Below are 22,784 nucleotides of genomic sequence, written 5' to 3'. Positions count from 1 at the left end.
GGGCTTTCAGTAATCTCTGCAAAAAACTTTTTTTTTGTTAAAAAGTACAGATTTAATAACTTCACCTTGAATATTTATTAGTTTCTCTAGTTCTTTTTTTTTTATTGAAAAGTTTTTCAATACATTTTATCTTTAACAATCCCTCCCCCCCACCCCCCACCCAACCCTTCCTAGCCCTCCCTAACCCTCCCCCCTCCCCTTCCCCCCTCCCCCCTCCCCGACTTCCCAGAGCTAAATACAAGGTATAAAGATAAAAACAATCATAAACAACCATATGCTAACAACAATAAACTATTAAGTCTATCGCACTCTAGCTCATATGAAATGACTACAAGCAATACTAATATCACATAAAGAGAAGAAAAAAAAGGAAAAAAACTTATTCAAATGCTAAATGAAACTTTTTAGTCCCATATTTGTTCTGGATATAATCAATCCACTTTTTCCACTCCATAATATAACGTTGTTGCGAATGATCTTTCAAATAAGCCGAAATCTTTGCCATTTCCGCCAGGTCAGAAACTTTTAGAGTCCATTCTTCTATAGTCGGAAGTTCCTCCTTCTTCCAATATTGACCTATTAAAAGTCTTGCTGCTGTAATTAAGTTCAACATCAACTTAGTGTCCACAACAGTAGTATCTGTTATTATGCCCAATAAGAACAATTGCGGACAAAACTTTATCCTTTGCTTAAATATCTTCTGCATATTCCACCAGATTTTAATCCAAAAAGCCTTAACCTTTTTACAGGTCCACCATATGTGAAAATACGTTGCATCTTCACCACCACATCTCCAGCATTTAGGTTGATAGTTCGGATACATACTTGCAAGCTTTTTAGGATCTAAATGCCACCTATAAAACATTTTATAAAAGTTCTCTCTTAAGTTTTAAGCTTGTGTAAATTTTACGTTCCTCACCCAGATCTTTTCCCAAGTGTCCATTGTGATAACTTCTTGAATATTCTGAGCCCACTTTATCATACAATCTTTAACAAGTTCTGTTTCTGAGTCAATTTCTATCAATGCAAGATATATCCGTTTGATATGTACTGGACCCTGATTTCTAATTTGCTTTACCAAATTTTCATCAATCATTGAAAAACCAATTTTCTGGTCTTCTTTCCACCTGGCCCGTAATTGACCATATTGAAACCAAGTTTGAACAATCTTCTCATCTCGTAAAAGATTATACGGCTTCAAACACCATACGTTCCTCTCCAAACTTAAGATCTCCTTGTATGTAGTCACATCATGTTTGAAGCCAACATTTATATTTTCTATAGTTTCTCTAGTTCTTTAATCTGTGGCAGCAAGTGAAACACCTATTAGGTAAACTGGATGAATCATATTTAATGTGATAGCATTTGTTTTCAATATCTGTGAATTAGTGTTTTGGCTGCTTAACTTCATACATTAAGGAAACAACAGTTACTGTAAAAATTATCACATGCTCTCAAATACGCAGATTTTCTACATAAATTCCATATTCCTATAGTCAGACAAAAAAATTAAGTTTGAATTGAATCCAGATGCTTTGCAAACAAGCAAGAAGGCCTTGGTGGCCTTGGAAGAACGTTATGATGAAGGATTTGGTATCCTTCATCATAACGTTCTTCCAAAAATATCCTTCACTTTCTCAGAATTTTCTTTTATTTGTAATGTGGGTTTGACTATTATGGCAGTCATATCCTTCTGAGATAAGTAACAATTCTGAAAAAGAAATCCACTAGCAACATTGATGCAATAAAAGTTTTTTTCTCTCCTCCTCCCCCCCATTTGAGATTTGAGTTAGAGGGGCAAAAGGAATGGAAGTGGAATATTGCAAGTTGTGATGAATAAAATAATAGTCACATTGTTTAACGATGACATAAGGTCTGAGTGCCATCTTCTGGATAAATGGTTCAAGTCATAAATATAACAATATGGGTGTCAACGCTGCTAGCATCGGATGTTCTTGCTTTGACAATGTATGAAAATTCAGCCATTTCCCCCTTAACTTGTGTGTTACTTTTAGAGTTAAAATTAGATGATGCTGGGTGGTGGGGAAGGAAGAATGTGTATGGGAATTAGTTAGACATAACAACCTCATAGTAGAGTGGTTTTTTCAAGCTGTTTGAAATAAGAGATGATAAGGAATGGTGGGTCAGAGAGCTGATGGGAAGGTCGGCATTTCAAACTAATTGGAGAATGTGATTTATGACTGTTAATTAGAGGAGGGAATTGTGCTTTGATATTATGTGTTTAGGGGAGGAGAATTCAGATTTTGGCTTCCACCATGTACGTACCGATGCCATGTTATTTGAATAAAGATTTTTTAAGGTAAACAATGCCTCGAAGTTCTTTGAAGAGTAACATCTGTCAGAACCATGACAATGGGTTTTCCTCACTTTATGCAAATTTACTATTATGCAAGTGATCCACTTTCATCCAAGAAAATGGATGAAAATAATTTTAAAATAATTTGCCATTCCATGATTTGTTTTAAAATCATGCCATGACTTTTCCTCACTATTTCAACATTTCCCTGCCAAAATATTTTTTCTGTTTTCACACATGCTGTGAGGTGATTATAGCTTCCTTCCTTCCTTCCTTCCTTCCTTCCTTCCTTCCTTCCTTCCTTCCTTCCTTCCTTCCTTCCTTCCCTCCCTCCCTCCCTCCCTCCCTCCCTCCCTCCCTCTTCGTAACCACCTACCTCCACATACTTTTTGCGGTCCGTTCCGGGCCTTACAAAAAAGGGCTAGAACATTAGCCGGTTCACTGAAGTCAACAAAAAATTAGCTGGAATCATGCTTCTGAGTAGATTAATGCAGTATAGTTTGAAAGAAAGTGATTCTTTTCCCCCTGAGCAATCCAATAATGTTTGCCTTTGCATTTCTTTGGAGTCTATCAGCAATCCCTTAAGCAATTGCATTGTTAGGATCTGTTCTGACTGTTATCATCAGCCAATATAGCAAGACCTTACATGATTTTTTTTATTGCTTGGATTTGGTCCTGTCATTCAAAATCCAAATAGCCAACAGAGATTTTTTTTTGTTCTTGTCCATATTAATCTTGCCCATGGCTGTTCTTAGGAAGAAAATTGTCAAATTTTGTTTGATTCTATCAACAATATTCTGGTCTGAGGAGGGCAGAAGGATCAGGGCTGTTATATATCTCAGCCTGCACACCCTTTCATCATCAGTCATTCAGCTTTACTAGCTGTTGCAACAGTTGACATTTTTGCATTATAGTCATATCAGTTCATTTCCAATTACAGTTCAAAATGCTGGTGCAAGCCTTGTAACTCTACAAGGCACACTGGCTGAGGAATTCTGGGAGTTGAAGTCCACAAGTCATAAAAGAGCCCAGTATGAAGACCCCTGCATTAAATGAAGGGTTTTTTTAAATTATGGAGTTAAATTTTTTTGAATTATCAAATTATTACATTTTTTGTGTTTACTTTTTTGTGCACATAAGAGCTATTTGGAATATATCAATATAACATAAAAACTCTTGAGTATATCAATGTAATATCAGAATTAATATGGCTGTATAATGCAGCTATAATAGATAGTAAACTATCATTAAAAATATTTAAATTGATAACAGATTGCCTGGTCATTTTTCAGTTTGCAAACATTGACAGATTGCTATATGTCTCTTGAAGAACAGCTTCCTATATGTTGTTTTATATTTTGGTCTCCCCAGATATATTGTAAAATACTTGTTATGCAGGCAATAATAGGAGTTATGTTTTAATTCATTTGGAAGATATAAGATGGAGAAGGTTGCTTTCTTGCTTTGCCTGGAAATGACAAGTTTCACTTTGAATTCACACAAGATTGAGGCAAAGGCAAACTTTTCCTTTGCATCTTCCCCTAAAGCCGACTATCTGGGTACAGATAGATTATTCTTCCTTCTTAATCTAAATATTGCTTGCAAAGACTTTTGAAATTTGGCAGACAGTAAAGGATGTTAGGGTGAATATCATAGAATATATCTACAATCTTCTGTGCCCCATCAGCTTCGACTGATTGATGGACAAGGGTTTTTTGGGCACAGGACATGCTATTGAAAAAGTTACCCAAAGCTGCAAAATTAAAAAAAAATCACTGCTGTAAGTCCATATACTCCTGAATACAGATCTTTTTGTATATTTGTGAATTGCATTCTATGATACTTAAGCATTGTAAAAAAACTGTATTTAATCAGTTTAATTTAATAAAAAAAATATTTTCCTATGGGAGGAATGTGCCTGCAAATGAAATTAAAAGACTGCAAATGTATCTAAAAGACTCTTGTAAAATCAGTAATGTATCTACGTCTATGCAGCGCTCTTGCTGACTAATGACATATTTGAACAGTACCTGTGCTTGAAGGGGAGGATGTCAAGGTAAAAATCACCTTTGTAGAGGGCGAAGGACCGTGCTTCAGAGAATGCATGATGTGCATGCAGGAAGGCAATAAAAACACGACGCATAATCTTACTAAATACCTTTTACTTACAAAAATATAAAAACTATATATTATAAAGAGAGCTAGCTGACTACATCCTAACGTAACAGACAGTAACAGCAAAGTGAATAAAACAATAAAGATAAACACTGTGAGAACCTTTTCTAGACATGCGCACTAAACAGACTGAAACCATAACATAACTAGTCATATGGGATTCACTATGGTTACCAGATAAGTTATCACAACAGGTGCAGAGAGCAGGGGAAATGTACAGTTAGAAATGAACTTTCTGACGAACAAAAAAAAACGTGCAGTGACATTCCCCTTCTTTCGTCAGCAAAGTGAAGACTCAAGTAAGGCACATCTTCTCATGCAGATACTCATGCTGGGCTGTAGGAAGTGGTTTGTTCAGCATATCACCAATTTGATCACGTGTAGGCACATACTGTAATATCACAAAACCTTGTTTAACCAGTTGCCTTATGTTTTGATATCGGATGTCAATGTGTCTGGACCTTGAACCTGTAAAACATGTTTCAGAAATATAAACCACAGATTCATTATCTTCCATCACAGTGATTGGTCGAATCGGATGTGTCCAGATATCTGTGACTAAAGCATCAAACCATGTTAGAGAATTGCATGCATCAGACACACAAGCATACTCAGCTTCTGTAGAGGAACAAGAAACAAGATTCTGTTTACGCACATGCCAGTAAACAGGACAACCATTTAAGAACATCATGTAACCTGATGTACTTTTCCGTGACTTCTTATCACTTGCCCAATCTGAATCTGCATAACAACATAACTCTGCATAGTCAGTATGTGTTGGTTCCAACAACAACTTCATGTCTTTGGTGTGTTTTAGATACCTCAATAACTTTTTAACACATGTCCAATGAAACTGTTTTGCCTTGCCTACGTGTCGTGATAAAAGATTAACACTAAGTGCAATGTCGGGTCTAGTCCAACTACTAATATACAGCAGCGACGCAATGACTGAGCGATATAGTGTTTGATCTTCGAACTCAGGACTTGGTTCATGTGCCAAAATGTGAAAGTCAGTTTGCATGGGTATACTCACAGGCTTAGCGTCCTCCATGTTACAGTGATGTAACAGTTGTTCAATCTTCTCTTCTTGTGTGAGACTAAACCCCTTCTGAGTTTTGGCAATTTGAACACCTAAATAAGTGTTAATACATCCTAAAGACTTCAATGTGAAAAACTTTTGTAAAGCTTTAGCAAAAACCTCACTCATCTGCTTATTTGGACCAATATAAACAATATCATCGACATAAACAAGAATTATCTCATACCTATTACCGGATCTTTTAGTAAACACGCATTCATCTGTTTCGGACTTAATAAAGCCCATTGAATTTAGTTTGTCAGAAAGACATAAGTACCACATTAAACCAGACTGTTTCAGACCATAAAGACTTTTGTGTAGAAACCAGGTATCCCCTTCTTGCTGTCTGAACCCTGGAGGACCTTTGACGTAGATGTCCTCGTCAAGATCAGCGTGTAGATAAGCCGTTTCAACGTCGAACTGGAAAACTTCCAGGCCAAGGATAGTTGCAGTGGCTAAAGCAATTTTCACACTTTCAGTCTGTGGGTGAGTATGTATTTGTATAGTCCTCAGGATAACGTTGAGCGAAACCCTGGGCTACGAGCCTGGCCTTGTACAACGACTCACCATTCGGCTTCTTTTTGATCCTGTAGACCCATCGAGTACCAATAACTTTCTTGTTTGCTGGAGGGCTTGCAGGCGTAAACACTTGAAGTTTCTTTAGACTGTCCATTTCAGCCTGCATTGCCTCAAACCATTTATCTTGTTCTGATTCAGGAAGATGTTTGATCTGTATGAACTTCTCAGGTGGAAGTGTAACATTACAAATCAAAGGTACAGGTGTTTTTGTTACTTGCCACGAATACCATTTTGGAGGGATTCCCTTTGTGGTCCTCTTGGAACGTCTCGGGCCAACCGTCCATTCTTCTTCCGTGTCGTCCTCGTCTTCATCATTGTCGCCAGCAGCAACATCAGCAGCTTGCGAAGATGGAACAGTAGGTTGAGAAGAACTTGTGGAAGGAACATTCTCCTGTGAATCTTGATCATCAGGTTGTGTGGCATCAGCAACATCATCTCTAGGAAAATAAACTCCAGGATCGTTAGAATGAATCCTGGACCAGTCAGCATCTTCCTCAAAAGTAGCAGATTGTGAAACCACAATAACATGATGAGAGTCAATGTATTTGCTCCATTTTGAATTATCATCAATGCCCATAAATCTCATCCTTTTTGCTGCAGGACCCCCTTTCCTTCTTTGGGCTAAAGGAATATTGACCATAGCATAGGAACCAAAAACATGGAGATGTGAGAGATCAGGCTTGTGTCCATACAACATGAAATAAGGGGTCTGATTTATCACACTACTCCAAGTACGGTTGATGATATGGTTAGCATATTTGATAGCTTCACCCCAGTATGGAAGACTGAGGTTAGCATCTTCAAGGAGGCAACGCATCATGGTTTGCAGAACTCCATTTCTGCGTTCTGCCACTCCATTTTCAGCTGGAGTATAAGGAGCAGATGTCTGATGTACTATCCCATTCTCACGCATCCAGTCCTGGAAACGCTGAGACATGAATTCAGCACCGCGATCACTCTGGATTCTGGCAATGTTGACATCGAATTGGGTATAGACAAGACTAGCAAAGTCTTTAAAGATCTGAAAGGTCTCAGATTTTTCTTCCATAGGATATACATATCCATATCTAGAATAATTATCAACGATTGTCAAGAAATATCTTTTACCACCAAGTGTGGGTGCAAAAGGACCAACTATGTCAGTGTGTACCAAATCAAAAATGCGTGTTGACAGGCGTGTAGTGCGTTTTGGAATTGCTGCTGCCTTAGATTTGGCTTTCTTGCAGACAGCACAGTCCAAGAACACCTTACACCCCTTTAGATCCAAACCTCTTGCGAACTCTGGCATCTTCAGAACACGGAAACTGGCATGACCCAATCTTCTGTGCCACTTATGGATACACCTGGAATGCAAAGGTTTACCTGTTAGTGAATTCTCAACATTAGCATTTTTATTAGGAACCCCAGGCTTGCTGTGAGCAACCTGTGTCTTTTTTGTATTTTTATCATTATTAGGAACCTTTGGAGTAGCAACAGGTTCTCTCTCTGGGACGTCTCTCTCTGGGCCTGTGCTCTTTGGAACGTGTATACTTGCCTGCTCTTGCTGCTTAGACTTTGGTTTTAAGTAATAAACACCACCAATCAACATGGTTTCAGCAACAATATCTCCGTCTTTGACTATATAACTTGCTTTTTCAAGATGGTGGACCAGAAAATGAGAAAACCTAGACAAATGACTCTGACTAAGCAAATTACTACTGGCAGACGGAACATAGTAAACGTCTGGAATGAGAGCACCGAGCTCTTCAATATAAACAGTTCCTTTTCCCATGACCTGAACAGGATGATTGGAAAAAGAGTAAAGTTCACAAACTTCAGGTTCAGGCTCGTGCAGCTCTGTGTAAAGCTCTTTTCTGTAGGTAACATGTAATGCTGCTCCGCTGTCCAAAGAAGTCGTCTGTCGTACTCTGGTTGAGGCTGTGGATCGTTGGCCACAACCAATGTGACAAGTGGAGCTTGTGGATCACGCTTGGAACCACGACCACAACCTTGTAATCCGCCTCTACCTCTTCCTCCTCTGGAATCTGTTCCTCTGGGCTGGTATGTGACGGGCGCTGGAACTCGTTGGGGACAATCCCGGGTGGCATGTCCCACACGATTGCAGATGTAGCATCTTGGCATCCTTGGAACGTAGGTCCTTCCACGGAAGGCACGCCTCGCTGAAGCTTTTGATGCAGGTGGTTCCCTTAAATGTGGCGCAGCTTGCATAAGTGTATTATATATGTAAACAGCATGAATGTATATAAGTTAACAAGTTATTCCGGCTATTCAATGAGGAAAACAATCTGACAGGAGAACACGCGGGAACTTTGACAGCTGTCAAAGTTCCCCGCACGGCGCAGGCGCAACCACTGACAGCTCGCGGCTGTCAAAATACCGGACCATGCGGAAGCCTGAGCTGTCAAGAACAGAAGACGCGGATTGGTCCGAATAGACGCGGCGCCAAAATGAACGTTCCTGATTGGCCCTCGCTGACAGCTGCCGGCTATAAAAGCCGGGCAAGTTATTCTATGTTTGCCTTGCTCTTAATAAACCTTTAGTTAAGTAACCTGTCGTCCCGAGTGGTCCTTCGGCTACTTCACTGGCGACGAGGGTGGGATCGCTCCTGAGCTGAAGTCACAGCCGAGGAAGAGAGTTCCCGAGCTGAAGTCACAGCTGAGGAAGAGAGTTCCTGGCAAGAGCTGTCACTGGAAGTTTTAACTTCCAAGGGAGCGACCCACGACCGGACGACATGGCAAACTTCGGGCGTGTGAGGGAGTTCGATACCCGCCATCCCGAGAGATGGCAATCACACCTGGGACAAGTCGAGGGATTCCTCCTCGTCAGTAAAATCACTGACGACAGAGCAAAGGCCGCCGCTCTACTATACATCAGCGGACCCCCCGTGTACGACGCTGCCGTGGGGCTGTTTAGCCCGGTGCCCATCACAGAGGTCTCCTACGCGGACCTGGTAGACCAGCTGAATAAGTACTATATGCCGGCCCGCTCAGAACTGTACTGGCGGGTACAATTCGCCCAGAAGAAACAGCGACCAGACGAACCCGCCAACGAGTTCATCGCTGGGGTCAGACACGCCGCGCGGAACTGCTGCTTCCCCGACCTGGAAGACCGCATCAGAGACCAGGTGGTGATCGGGTTGAGGGACGAGAGGCTGCAGAAGAAGCTGACATCCAAACCCGACATGAGCCTGGCAGAATTGACCCGAGAAATCATGGCGTATGAGCACAGCCACAAGAAGAAACCAACCACCACGACCCCTGAGAGCCCAGCAACGGTATACCAAGAGAGCGCCACGCTCAGCGACAGCGACGAGTCGGTGGACTTCACTGACGGGGAAGCCCTCCAGCGGAAAATGGAACGCAGGCATCAGAGGAGAAGCGACACATCGGACCACCGCAGAACCAAGAACCCCCCTCCGCCACCGCCGCGCTACGAGCAACGGGCCGCCTGCGCCAGCTGTGGGGGCAATCATGCCCGAGGAAGCTGCCGGTTCAGAAACGCTAAGTGCCACAACTGTGGAAAGACCGGCCACATCAAACCGGTGTGCCGCAGCCGGGGCCGCGACAACATCAATGATCTGGAGACCAATTCCCCAGGTAGGCCAGCTACCCGGGCCAACAGAGGAAAAACGCCAGGGCCCCTAGTAGAAACAATTGACAGGGTACACTGCCTAAGCTCAAAGGTGAGGATCAGGGTAAAAATTCAGGGAGTGTCCTGCCTCATGGAGGTAGATTCAGGGTCAGCAGTCTCCTTAATTTCATTGGGAACGTATCAGGAGATCTGCCGGCAAAACAAGGGAAAAATTCCTCTGAGGCAAACCCAGGTCCACCTAGCAGATTTCCAGAAAACCCCCATTCCTCTGGAGGGAAGGGCTAAGGTTGTCGTGCAGTACAAACGGTTCAAGGGTCCCTTAGAAGTTCTAGTTACACCAGGAAACCGCACCAACCTGATAGGATTAAACTGGTTCGGGCCTCTAGGGATCGCCATAACAGGGGTAAATACAATCCAATCACCCAGCCTAGAAGCCGTTTGCAACAAGTATGCAGACGTCTTCGACGGCACGTTAGGAAAATACACCGGTCCCCCCATCTCCTTACAATTAAACCCAGCAATCCAACCCATAAAAATAAGAGCTAGGAGAGTACCCTTTGCCCTTAAAGAAAAGATAGAAAATGAACTTGATCGCCTCATAGGTCTCGGGGTGCTTGAACCTACGGAAGGGGGAAGCTGGGAGACCCCTATAGTCACCCCTATTAAACCTAACGGGGAAGTGAGATTATGCGCGGACTATAAGGCGACCCTTAACCTAGCCCTCAGCCCCCACGCTTACCCGGTGCCAGCGGTAAGGGACGTATTTGCTTCCATCCGCTCCGGCGCCATTTTCGCCAAACTGATCTCACGCAGGCGTATTTGCAACTGCCTGTCACAAATGACACCGCGGAAGCCCAGACAATTGTCACCCACCGCGGTGCCTTTAAAGTGAAAAGGCTCCAATTCGGCATATCGGCAGCCCCGGGTATCTTCCAGGGTATCATGGAGAAAACCCTGAAAGGAATACCCGGGGTCTGCCCCTATTTCGACGATGTTCTCATCGCCGGAGAAAATGAAGCAAACTTAGCTGACAGGCTGTCAGCTGTGCTGAGCCGGCTTAGAGAAGCCGGCCTCAAACTTAAACGGGAAAAGTGCTCAATTGGAGTCACATCCACAGAATTCCTAGGGTACAAAATAGACGGCCAAGGCATCCACCCCACCACAGAAAAACTAAGGGCCATCCAAACAGCGCCAAGCCCAAGGAATAAACAAGAGCTCCAAGCTTTTTTAGGATTATTAAACTTTTACCATGCCTTCCTTCCCCATAAAGCCACTATCGCAGAGCCTCTGCATAGGCTCCTGGACAAGGGAACTGTCTGGTCCTGGACCAAAATACATGAAAATAGTTTCCAATCATTAAAAAAGATTATTTGTAACAGCTCAACGATCACCCTTTTCAGAGAAGACACCCCAATATGCATCGCTTGCGATGCCTCTCCCTATGGAATCGGGGCAGTGTTAAGTCATTTATTCAAGGACGGTACACAAAGACCCATAGCCTTTTATTCACGTACTCTGTCAAAAGCAGAAAGGAATTATGCACAAATAGACAGAGAAGCCCTAGCAATAGTCGCAGGGGTTAAAAAATTTCATGACTACCTCTATGGGAGACCCTTTACCATATTTACAGATCACAAACCCCTACTGGGAATATTCACGTGGAATAAAACTACACCACAGATTCTCTCACCGAGAATACTACGGTGGTCCACATTCTTATCGGCCTATTCCTATCAGTTAATACATAAACCGGGGAAGGAATTAGGACACGCAGACTGCCTCAGCAGACTGCCCATTCAAAGCAAGGACTCAGACCCAGCCCCAGCTGGACTGATCCTAGCAATCTCTCAACTTCCAGACTGTCCCCTGTCTGCGAACATTATAGCTAACAATTCAGCTAAGGACAAAATACTTAGCAGAATTCTCAAATGGGCCACAACAGGGTGGCCAGCACAAAACCCACACGCCCAATTCCAGCCTTATTTTAGCAGGAAAAATGAAATCTCTACTCATAGGGGATGCCTGCTTTGGGGAAATCGGGTCATAATACCGGAGAAGAACATAAACCAAACATTACACATTTTACATGAAGGACATCCAGGCATTGTCAAGATGAAAGCTATGGCCAGAAGTTATGTCTGGTGGCCCGGCATAGATAAAGAGATAGAAAGATATGTGGGAGGGTGCTACACCTGTCAAGCAACCCGGAACGAGCCACCCCAAGCACCAATTCACAAATGGGAAACTACAAGAAACCCTTGGTCACGCATACATTTAGATTTCGCAGGACCTATCCAGGGACAAAGTTTCCTAATTGTAGTAGACAGCTATTCTAAATGGTTAGAAGTCACTCCCCTTAGAAAAACAACGTCAGGAGCCACTATACAAGCCCTAAGGAAAATATTCGCCACACACGGCCTGCCAGACACCATAGTTTCAGACAATGGACCTCAATTCACTTCTCGTGAATTTCAGATGTTCGCTATGAAGAATTGTATTAGGCTGGTCACGTCTGCGCCGTTCCACCCATCGACGAACGGGATGGCTGAAATTATGGTGCGTTCCACAAAAGAAGCTTTGAAAAAATTCGCAAAGGGGAACTGGCAGCGGCGACTCAGCCAGTTCCTCATGTCACAACACGCAACTCCATGCACAACAACGGGCAAATCCCCAGCGGAACTAAGATGGGGGAGGAGGCTGATAACGCGGCTCGACAGACTACATCCCGACACATGCCCGGAAGAAAAAGAGCACCCCCACCCAAACCGCACACTCAAACCAGGGCAAATGATATGGGCACGATCATACACCGATAAAAACAAATGGGTCCAAGGGACAGTACTAAAACAAACGGGACCCATTTCCTACCTAATATCCACACAAACTCACGGCAATCTACGCCGCCACATCGACCAACTCAGACCCAGACAACCACCACACCACCCAGAACCCCAACCAGAGAAATTCGATCTGCAACCTCCCCCAGAAATACTACCAATACCAACCTAAGAGGAAGAGCAGCAAAGAAACGAATTACCAGAACCAGACATCCCCCCACTTCCTCGTCGTTCCAACAGGAACCGTAGAGCCCCCGCCTACCTAAAGGACTACCAGTGGGCAGGTTCCGACAACCAAGGGGGAGGGAACGCGCCAGGGGAGGGGTAAGGGGTGTATTATATATGTAAACAGCATGAATGTATATAAGTTAACAAGTTATTCCGGCTATTCAATGAGGAAAACAATCTGACAGGAGAACACGCGGGAACTTTGACAGCTGTCAAAGTTCCCCGCACGGCGCAGGCGCAACCACTGACAGCTCGCGGCTGTCAAAATACCGGACCATGCGGAAGCCTGAGCTGTCAAGAACAGAAGACGCGGATTGGTCCGAATAGACGCGGCGCCAAAATGAACGTTCCTGATTGGCCCTCGCTGACAGCTGCCGGCTATAAAAGCCGGGCAAGTTATTCTATGTTTGCCTTGCTCTTAATAAACCTTTAGTTAAGTAACCTGTCGTCCCGAGTGGTCCTTCGGCTACTTCAATAAGTGCCTCTTCTTCGGCTAAAATCCTGCATACATGATCCACTGTGCATTGAGCAATAGGCACTTGATTGATCTTGGAAATAGCATCTTTCCACTCATGATTCAAAGAATTGATGATAATGCTGATCATTTGAAAATCATCAATAGGATAGCCTTTTTCACCCAGTTCTTTTCTAATACCTTTCATTTTAGTCAAATGTGCTCCAATATGTTCACCAGGTTTTAATCTGGAACCATGGAACTCAGACAAAAGTAAACATGTAGACTCAATTGATGTAGGCCGATAACATGTCTCTAACTGAGTCCAAATTTGTTGGGCAGTTGCATCTTGTGAAAACGTGAGCTGCAATTCAGTGTCCATTGACATCAATAATGTTGTGCATGCTCTAGTATCCAAGTCCCATATGTCAGGAGTCCATGGCTGGGCAGGAGGATTAAACACCATCATGTGAGTACCTTCTCTGCGTAGCAAAAGTCCAACCTCACTGACCCATGCCCTGTAATTCTGTCCTGACCTCTTTAATTTTGAATCACCAGCCAGTGGTACAATGGAAGGTGTTTGATGAGGAATGTACAATTGAGGTACTGGCTGTGCAGGTTGTGCAATCCGACCATAACCTGCAGGGGGCACCAGTGGCGTCTGTGCCTGGACATGCGTCAGTTGCATTGAAGCTGCCGGTAGTCTTGGTGCTGGCTGTGACTGTCTTTGAGCTGCTATTCTACCCTGGCCAGCAGGAGGCGCTGGGGCTGGTGCATTAGCATAACCTGCAGATGACACTGGCCTTCGCATATAAGAACCCGGTGGCAATTGCATGTGGGTTAAATATGGCTGTGTTCTGCCAGGTAGAGGGGCTTGCATAGAAGCAATATTAACAGGAGAAGCAACAGTAACAGGAATCCTAGCACCATCAGGGACTGGAGCCTCAGATAACGGCAGAAAACTTGTATCTCTGAGCAAAGATTCCTGCATGGATAGTTGCAAGAGTGAGAGCTCCAATTCATGTCTTAATGCAGCTTCACCAGTAGATGGTGCTATAACATTTGCTTCAGGCATCACTGTGGCTCTGTATGGCCTTTGGGACAGCCCATAATCATGTGACATAGGAGCCTCCGGTTCCCATTCGTCTTGCATGACACTCAATGATGGGCGTGACTTTGGCTTTGGGGAAGAAGGAGGCAATATGGCTTCTCCTTGTGGGTGTGGCAATATGGCCGGTTCATGCTCATAATTCCTCTCATATTGCTGAACCATTGACACATATTCCTTTGCCTGCTGCAAACGCTTTTCAAAACCCCCAATTTGTTCACAGTAGCCTTGCATAGCCCTATCTCACATAGTTTGCTTGGGGCTTGAAGGAGCGGAAGGAATATTCTTCGGCTGAACTTTAGGTTTCGCTCCAAGCCTTTGAAATTCATCTTGAGCCCCTGGAGTGTGAACATTTTCAAAAGCAGCTGCCAGGGAGCTTGGAAAAGTAGAAAAAGGAGTGACTGACCTTGCATCGTCGACAGGAGCAGGTGCGTCTTCTCCAAGGCGTGTGGCTGAAGCGATCGGACTCCTTTTCAGCCGTGGCTTCCTTCCTGACATGTTTCAGCAGTTAATCACCGCTGCCTCACTAGCACTAACTAACTGATAACAGCCGCAGAAACATGCATCTCTAAAAACATAAATCAAACCATCCTCGATACCAAAATGTCAAGGTAAAAATCACCTTTGTAGAGGGCGAAGGACCGTGCTTCAGAGAATGCATGATGTGCATGCAGGAAGGCAATAAAAACACGACGCATAATCTTACTAAATACCTTTTACTTACAAAAATATAAAAACTAAATATATATTATAAAGAGAGCTAGCTGACTACATCCTAACGTAACAGACAGTAACAGCAAAGTGAATAAAACAATAAAGATAAACACTGTGAGAACCTTTTCTAGACATGCGCACTAAACAGACTGAAACCATAACATAACTAGTCATATGGGATTCACTATGGTTACCAGATATCACAACAGGTGCAGAGAGCAGGGGAAATGTACAGATAGAAATGAACTTTCTGACGAACAAAAAAAAACGTGCAGTGACAGAGGAGAGTTAATTTGATGAAACTCAAACTCAAATACAAAGAGGAAGAAAATAACCACAAATGAATAGGAGTGGTAGCAGTCAGCTGTGCTCAATGTAACCTATTGATCTGAATTTTCAGTAAAGCTGTGTGTTCCGGTGTGTACTTAATTTTTTTGGGGGGAGGAAAGGGGAATTGTAGGTTAGCTGAAAACTCGTTAAAGATTTGTTACTTTTCTGTTGTGTATAATTCTTTTGCTTCCTAATCATGTTTTTTGACATTTAGGTGGAACATCAGTATTCACACAAATTTACTGTGACGGTTAAGCAAGCTAAAAATGTCACCAAAGGGGCTTTTGGAGATATGTGTAAGTATCACTGTAGTGTAGTGTTACTTGTATTGCATTATTCAATACTTATTACATGAAAGACTTTAGAGAGGTATGTTCTTCAGGTATGACTGATTTTCAAATTAATTTTTGCTGCTTCAAAGATTTGAAGTGTAACACACGTATGCTATATTAAATAAAAAATCCACTGTAGATTTGATACCAAATCATTTTAGAGTTTTATAGGTGGAGATTTTTAGGGCTACAAACTTACAATGCCTTTGCAGAACTGATAACACTTTTTTTTCTTCCAGGCTTTCCAGATAAGGAAAAGTCTAGATAGAGGTTGAAGGAACTATGGAGTGGGTAATTTTATCACTGACAGCTCTGATCTTTAATGACCCAGAAATGTTTTATCTGGAATCTCCCCTTTGGGGTTTTCAGAGAAGATTATTCTACAGTTTAGAACTTTTTTACTGGTTTTGTCTCTTAGAAACAGGAATTTTACAAGTAGTGTTTTCATGAAAGACCACTTCACTTTTGAATTCAAGGGTGCATAAACCATAAAATACAGTAATATGGAATGGGCAATGGATGGATTCTGACAACTTTTTTGAAGCAGAGGGGAGAGGAAAGTCACTTTTGATAGATGACAGTTGGGCTCTGTTTTTGTAAAAAGGGCTTGTAAATGTTGTGCAGATTATCAACACTACCATCTTTTCTCTTAAAATGGTCATGTGCCCATGCAATGCGTTGCATGTTCAGTTGATTATTAAGGAGAAAGATGGTGCTAGAAGCCCACTCTGATGTCATCCTGAGTGCAGGTGAATCCTTTTCATACAGTTTCAATGGGGAAAAAGGAAGGTCAAACTACTTGGTTGTTGACCAATGAGTTCCGTTTAATTACACCTGAACAGTTACAGTTGGCCTCTTCAGTCTTTTTAAGATGATCATTCAATCATACATTCCTCTGCTATGAAACAAAGATTTAAAGATGTAATAACATATCAGTGATACTACATTTGTATTCATGAATAGCTGGACTAAAATCCAGAATTTCCTAATTTGCTATGTGGCAGACTAGATATTCCAAAGGATTCATGATATGAACGCTCTAGTTACCAGTTTTTTTAAAAAATAAATTAAAATAAAAGCTGTTTAGAACAAATTCTATGCACTACTTTGTCTGAAATTTACAGTAAACCTCCCATTAAGAAAGGATTAGATTCTTCTAATTGTTTCCAAGTCTATCACATTATAAAAACTGTTTTAGCCATTTCTTTCTGTCAGATTATGATCAGTGAGAGATTTGGAATTCTAAGCTGAAAATCACATTCAGGAGCTTGTTACATCCAGTTTGTGACAGCTGACAATAAAAAATCAGTTCCAGTAAAGCCCCAATTACAAGAATATAAATAAATTTGCAAAAATGCCATCAAAAATCCCTAAATTTATTTATTTATAAATAACAATGTCCAATAATTTAACTTCAGAAAGACAAAATCAAAGCAGCACTCACCAAATAAGAATCATAACAGAGAAAGCTAGAATATAAAAACAGTTTTCACATAACTAAAGATGAACAGAATCCAAATGCCATTAAAGATGATCTGAGCTCCTGATTCAGCATCTAGATTTCATTGTTGCCAAGAAAACTACATCAAAGGTTTCATATAAGCAGGAGCAGTCAAGTACCATATTGTTTTTCAGTGTTTCTCAAATATATGGCTTCCTTTTGAGGAGCTGCATTAAAATAAGAAACAATATAATAGCAGTGCAATCTGTGTTGCAATTGTTTATAGGAAAATATTCAGCTGAGTTATGATAAAAAAAATCCCTGTGAACATTGATAATGTTTTGGATTGATCCTTTTCGCTGGTGGTGCAGTGGTTAAAATGCAGTACTGCAGGCTACTTCTGCTGACTGCCCACTTCCAGCTGTTTGGCAGTTTGAGTTTCACCGGCTCAGGGTTGACTCAGCCTTCCATCCTTCCGAGATCAGTAAAATAAGGACCCAGATAGTTGGGGGTAATATGCTGACTCTGTAAACCGTTTAGAGAGGGCTGTATAGCACTGTGAAGCGGTATGTCAACGCTGCTAACATCGAATGTTCTTGCTTGACAAGAGATGAAGAAGCAGCTATTTCATATGTTAAACTTGTGTATTGCTTTAAGAAATAATATAAAGGCTGGGAGGAGGGAGAAGGAGGATTGTACCTCAAGGCCATGAAATTAAAGAAGATAAGAACTTGGCAGGTTTTCTAACGGAAGGGAAACTGATTATTTAAATTAATTGGAGAATATGATTAATGACAAAATTAGAAAGGTGGAGAATTGTGTTTAATATATTGTGCAAGGGGGCGGAGATTTCAGATTCCAGCTTCCTTCGAGCAACCATTTGCCGGTGTATTAGGTTAAATATAGGACTTTTAAGGTAAACAATGCCTCAGTCACTTGAAAAGCCCATACGTCAGAAACTTGACATCAAGCTGGAATCTCCCTACTTTTTAAAATAATTAGGGAGTCCTGACCTCCCGTCACTGTCTCCAAGTTTGGGAGGCAGTCTGCAAAGAGTTGGGGAACATCCCATCATGGAGGAAGAAAAATTGCCTGAAGCCAGCTCCCCAACACCAGCAGCCACCCGAGCGGGGAAAGAGCCAGCGAAGAAGCCGGCAGGGAAAGAGTTTCAGCAATCCTCCCAGCCGGGAGCTAGACCCAAATGACCGGGAGAAATGGTCTGGTCGTCAGAGTGGATTAAGCCCAGCGGAGATTCCAGGTGCCTCAAAGCAGCCTTGCCATCCCCAAGGGCTTCAAAGGCAGAGGAGGTGGGACGACAACAAAGTGAATCCTGCACATCGTATTCCCCAGACTGGTGGGGAGCAGCCAGGCCAGCTGAGATTGAATACTTGGGTGAGTGGAAATATCCATCTGCAGCCCAAAGCCAATCAATTGACAATTTAGCAGAAAGGTTTGAACAACTAGATGTGAGAAGCGCAGAACAGCTCCTGCCAAAAGAGGTCCCCAGCCCTCTTTTCGCAGAACTAACGGCCCTCCAACCCCTAGAGTTCCCTCCAGTCTCACAGAAGAAGAGGAACTAGGCCCCCCTCAGCAGTGGGGAGTGTGGCAGCCCCCACAGAAGGAGGGGCAGCTACCTCTGAGCCTAAATCAGCTGATAGAGGCCTTGCAGCAGATTGGGGTGTTGCAGAAACCGGGAGAGCGACAGCCAATTGGGGGATGACAATCCCATGGAGATTGGTCAGCACCCACAAGTGCCAAGCAACCACTGAGGGGCCCACAATTGAGGGAGGCACCACAGCATATGATACTAATGTCTATTAGTAGATCAGCAGAGGGCACGACTATTCCCTGCAGCCAAAATCCAGAGTAGACAACAGCAACCCCCACCCGTCCAACAACATTGAGGGACCTAAAACAGCAGGTGGTGGCACAACGTCCTGCCGACCAACAGCATCCTTCCCTCAGATAACCACAGCAGGGGAGGCAGCAGCAGGGCCCAAATGTGCAACCCCTGGGCCTACAGCCACACCAATGGGATAGACAGCAGTGGGGGCCCTGTTGAATCAACAACTAGGAGGGAGCCAGCTGCACCTGGGGACACAACAACAGCAGTGGGGCCCCCAGCAACCATTAATCCAACAACCAAGGGGAGGACAGGAGCAATGGCCCCAGCAGCTGTTGAACCAACAACTAGGGTGGGGCCAGGAGCAATGGGGGCCCCAACAAGCAATGATGAGCCCACCCTTCAGAGCAACCTTCTATGGGGACACAGAGAAACTGATTTTTTTCCTCAACCAAGTACGCTCTCACTTGAATTGCTTGGGTCACATTTACCCAGACCCGGATGCGATGGTCAATGTGATTGTGTCCAACCTAGAGGAAGAAGCATCTGAATGGTTGAACAATTTATATAACGAGCAGGCCCATGAATTGGACGACCCCCACCTTTTCCTCCTGGGGCTGAGGGAAAGATTTGAGGACCCATCCATTGCCCTCAAAGCAGAAGAACAAATCCATAAGATAAAGCAAGCTGGTTGACCTGCCCTAGAGTACGTGCGGGAGTTTCGAAAGAAGGCAGGTCAGATAGAGAGATAGCCTGAGCAATCAAGAATTCATCTTTTTAGGGCTTTCTAATGGAAGGGAAACTGATTATTTAAATTAATTGGAGAATATGATTAATGAAAAAATTAGAAAGGTGGAGAATTGTGTTTAATATATTTTGCAAGGGGGCGGAGATTTCAGATTCCAGCTTCCTTCGAGCAAGCATTTGCCGATGTATTAGGCTAAATAAAGGACTTTTAAGGTAAACAATGCCTCAGAGTCACTTGAAAAGCCCATACGTCAGAAACTTGACACGGTATATAAATCTAAGTGATATTGCTATTTATCATTTGATTTATGTTTCTGCTTTTAGGACAAGTTATCTAAACTGCTGCCTTTTCTTTTTCTTTTCCTTCAGTTTGATATAATGGTTAAGATGCTGGCATAGAAACAGAAGACTGTGACTTGTAGCCCTGCTTTAGCCCTGAAATCTAGCTGGGTGACTTTGGGTCACTTTCTTTCAGCCCCACCCACCTCACAGGTTTGTTGTTGTGGGTAAAATAGGAAGAAGGAGTACTATATATGTTCACCGCCTTGAGTTACCTATTAAGTAATAAAGGTGGAACAAAAATGTAATAAATAAAAAATAAATAATTTCTCCTGATTTTTTCCCCTAAATTTTGTCTGCAAAAAAATGCCTTCAACTAAAACACATTTCATCACTCAGAATACTTCTTTGTTTTTTCCTCTTATTGCCTCACTTTCTTTAAGCCCATAGTAGAGTTCCTCCACTATTTAATAACAGAACTGAGCATTCTTCAGTTCTGTTATTAACAAATTGTCTTAATTCCTGCTGCAGTTAGCAATTAAATTAGAAGATTATTTAGGAGATTAATTAGAAGATTCTATTAATCCCTTTTTCAAAAATACACATTTAGATCTGAACTAACAATTTGGAAACTTAGTAATTGTAAAAGAAGTGTTGTTTGTACTGAGTCTGGAAACTATGGATACTGAAACAGTCTATTAAAACATGTATTTACCAGTCAACAAGCCATCAATCTTTATACCATAGGCCTCCAACCTTTTGGGCGCCAGGGACTGGTTCTGTGGAGAAAGATTTTTCTGTGGACCAGAGGGGGCATGGTTTCATATGCTGCCTGTATCCAGTGGATGGGGCTTCACTTGTTTGCATGGCCCGGTTGCTGGTATGCTGCGGCCCAGTGCTGGTCCACAGGCCGGGGGTTGGGGACCCCTGTTTTATACAGCTTGTTGAAACTGATAACATCATATTTTCTCAAGGGCTAAGGTTGCAAAATTAACTAGTGATCAGAATTTGATTGCAATGATACCTTTAAATATGTTTAATTGCAGTCTTCAACCCCAGTATATTTTTTATCATAGGAATACCTTTTAATTATTTTATGTTATAAATAAAATTTAAAAAGGCATCTGATTTAAAAGCAGAATAGCTTTATGATAGTGGAACTCAACCAGACAAATAAAGATGTCCAATTTTACTATGTACTCATCTAAAAACATGAATATGTTCCACTGTTCAAGCTTTGAGCAAGCAGGTATCAGCAAGCATCAGCATTCATAAGGAGATAATAAATAATAATAATAATAATAATAATAATAATAATAATAATAATAATAATAATAATAATAATAATAATAATAATAATAATAATTTAATTTCTATACTGCCCTTCTCCCGAAGGACTCAGGGCGGTGTACAGGGCAATAAATACAGGTGAAACTCGAAAAATTAGAATATTGTGCAAAAGTTCATTTATTTCAGTAATGCAACTTAAAAGGGGAAACTAATATATGAGATAGACTCATTACATGCAAAGCAAGATAGTTCAAGCCATGATTTGTCATAATTGTGATGATTATGGCTTACAGCTCATGAAAACCCCAAATCCACAATCTCAGAAAATTAGAATATTACATGTAATCAATAAAACAAGGAGTGTACATAAAACAATATCAGACCTCTGAAAATATAAGCATGCATATGTACTCAGTACTTGGTTTGGGCCCCTTTTGCAGCAATTACTGCCTCAATGCGGCGTGGCGTGGAAGCTATCAGCCTGTGGCACTGCTGAGGTGTTATGGAAGACCAGGATGCTTCAATAGCAGCCTTCAGCTCTTCTGCATTGTTCGGTCTCATGTCTCTCATCTTTCTCTTGGCAATGCCCCATAGATTCTCTATGGGGTTCAGGTGAGGCGAGTTTGCTGGCCAATCAAGCACAGTAATCCCACGGTCATTGAACCAGGTTTTGGTGCTTTTGGCAGTGTGGGCAGGTGCCAAGTCTTGCTGGAAAATGAAGTCAGCATCCCCATAAAGCTCGTCTGCGGAAGGAAGCATGAAGTGCTCCAAAATCTCCTGGTAGACGGCTGCGTTGACCCTGGACTTAATGAAGCACAGTGGACCAACACCAGCAGATGACATGGCTCCCCAAATCAACACAGACTGTGGAAACTTCACACTAGACTTCAAGCATCTTGCAGTGTGTACCTCTCCATTCTTCCTCCAGACTCTGGGTCCTTGGTTTCCAAATGAGATGCAAAAGTTGCTCTCATCAGAAAAGAGGACTTTGGACCACTGAGCAACAGACCAGGTCTGTTTTTCTTTAGCCCAGTTAAGACGCTTCTGATGTTGTTTGTTGTTCAGGAGCGGCTTGACGAGAGGAATACGACATTTGAAGCCCATGTCCAGGATCCGTCTGTGTGTGGTGGCTCAGTCCACTCCTTGTGAAAGTCCCCAACACTTTTGAATGGCCTTTTCCTGACAATCCTCTCCAGGCTGCGGTCATCCCTGATGCTTGTGCACCTTTTTCTTCCACACTTTTCCCTTCCACATAACTTTCTATTAATGTACTTAGATACAGCACTTTGGGAACATCCAACCTCTTTTGCAATTACCTTTTGAGGCTTTCCCTCCTTATGGAGGGTGTCAATGATGGTTTTCTGCACAACTGTCAGGTCAGCAGTCTTCCCCATGATTGTGATTCCTACTGAACCAGACTGAGAGAACATTTAAAGGCTCA

At 42.5% G+C, this 22,784-nt stretch overlaps 1 protein-coding gene across 2 annotated transcripts in view; it reads left to right on the top strand.

Annotated features, from left to right (window-relative positions):
• Window positions 1-22,784, top strand: part of PLA2G4A (phospholipase A2 group IVA) — a 197,356-nt gene that overhangs the window by 55,298 nt on the left and 119,274 nt on the right. For both annotated transcript variants that reach the window (XM_081324965.1, XM_081324966.1), the window contains exon 3: window positions 15,626-15,707. In XM_081324965.1, the coding sequence (XP_081181091.1) occupies window positions 15,626-15,707 (82 nt within the window). The remainder of the gene's footprint in view (window positions 1-15,625; window positions 15,708-22,784) is intronic.

Source organism: Vipera berus (assembly GCF_964194415.1).
Source record: "Vipera berus genome assembly, chromosome: 3".
Taxonomy (NCBI): domain Eukaryota; kingdom Metazoa; phylum Chordata; class Lepidosauria; order Squamata; family Viperidae; genus Vipera; species Vipera berus.
The sequence above is the reverse complement of the archived record's forward strand: the minus strand, read 5'-3'. Positions and strand labels throughout refer to the sequence as shown.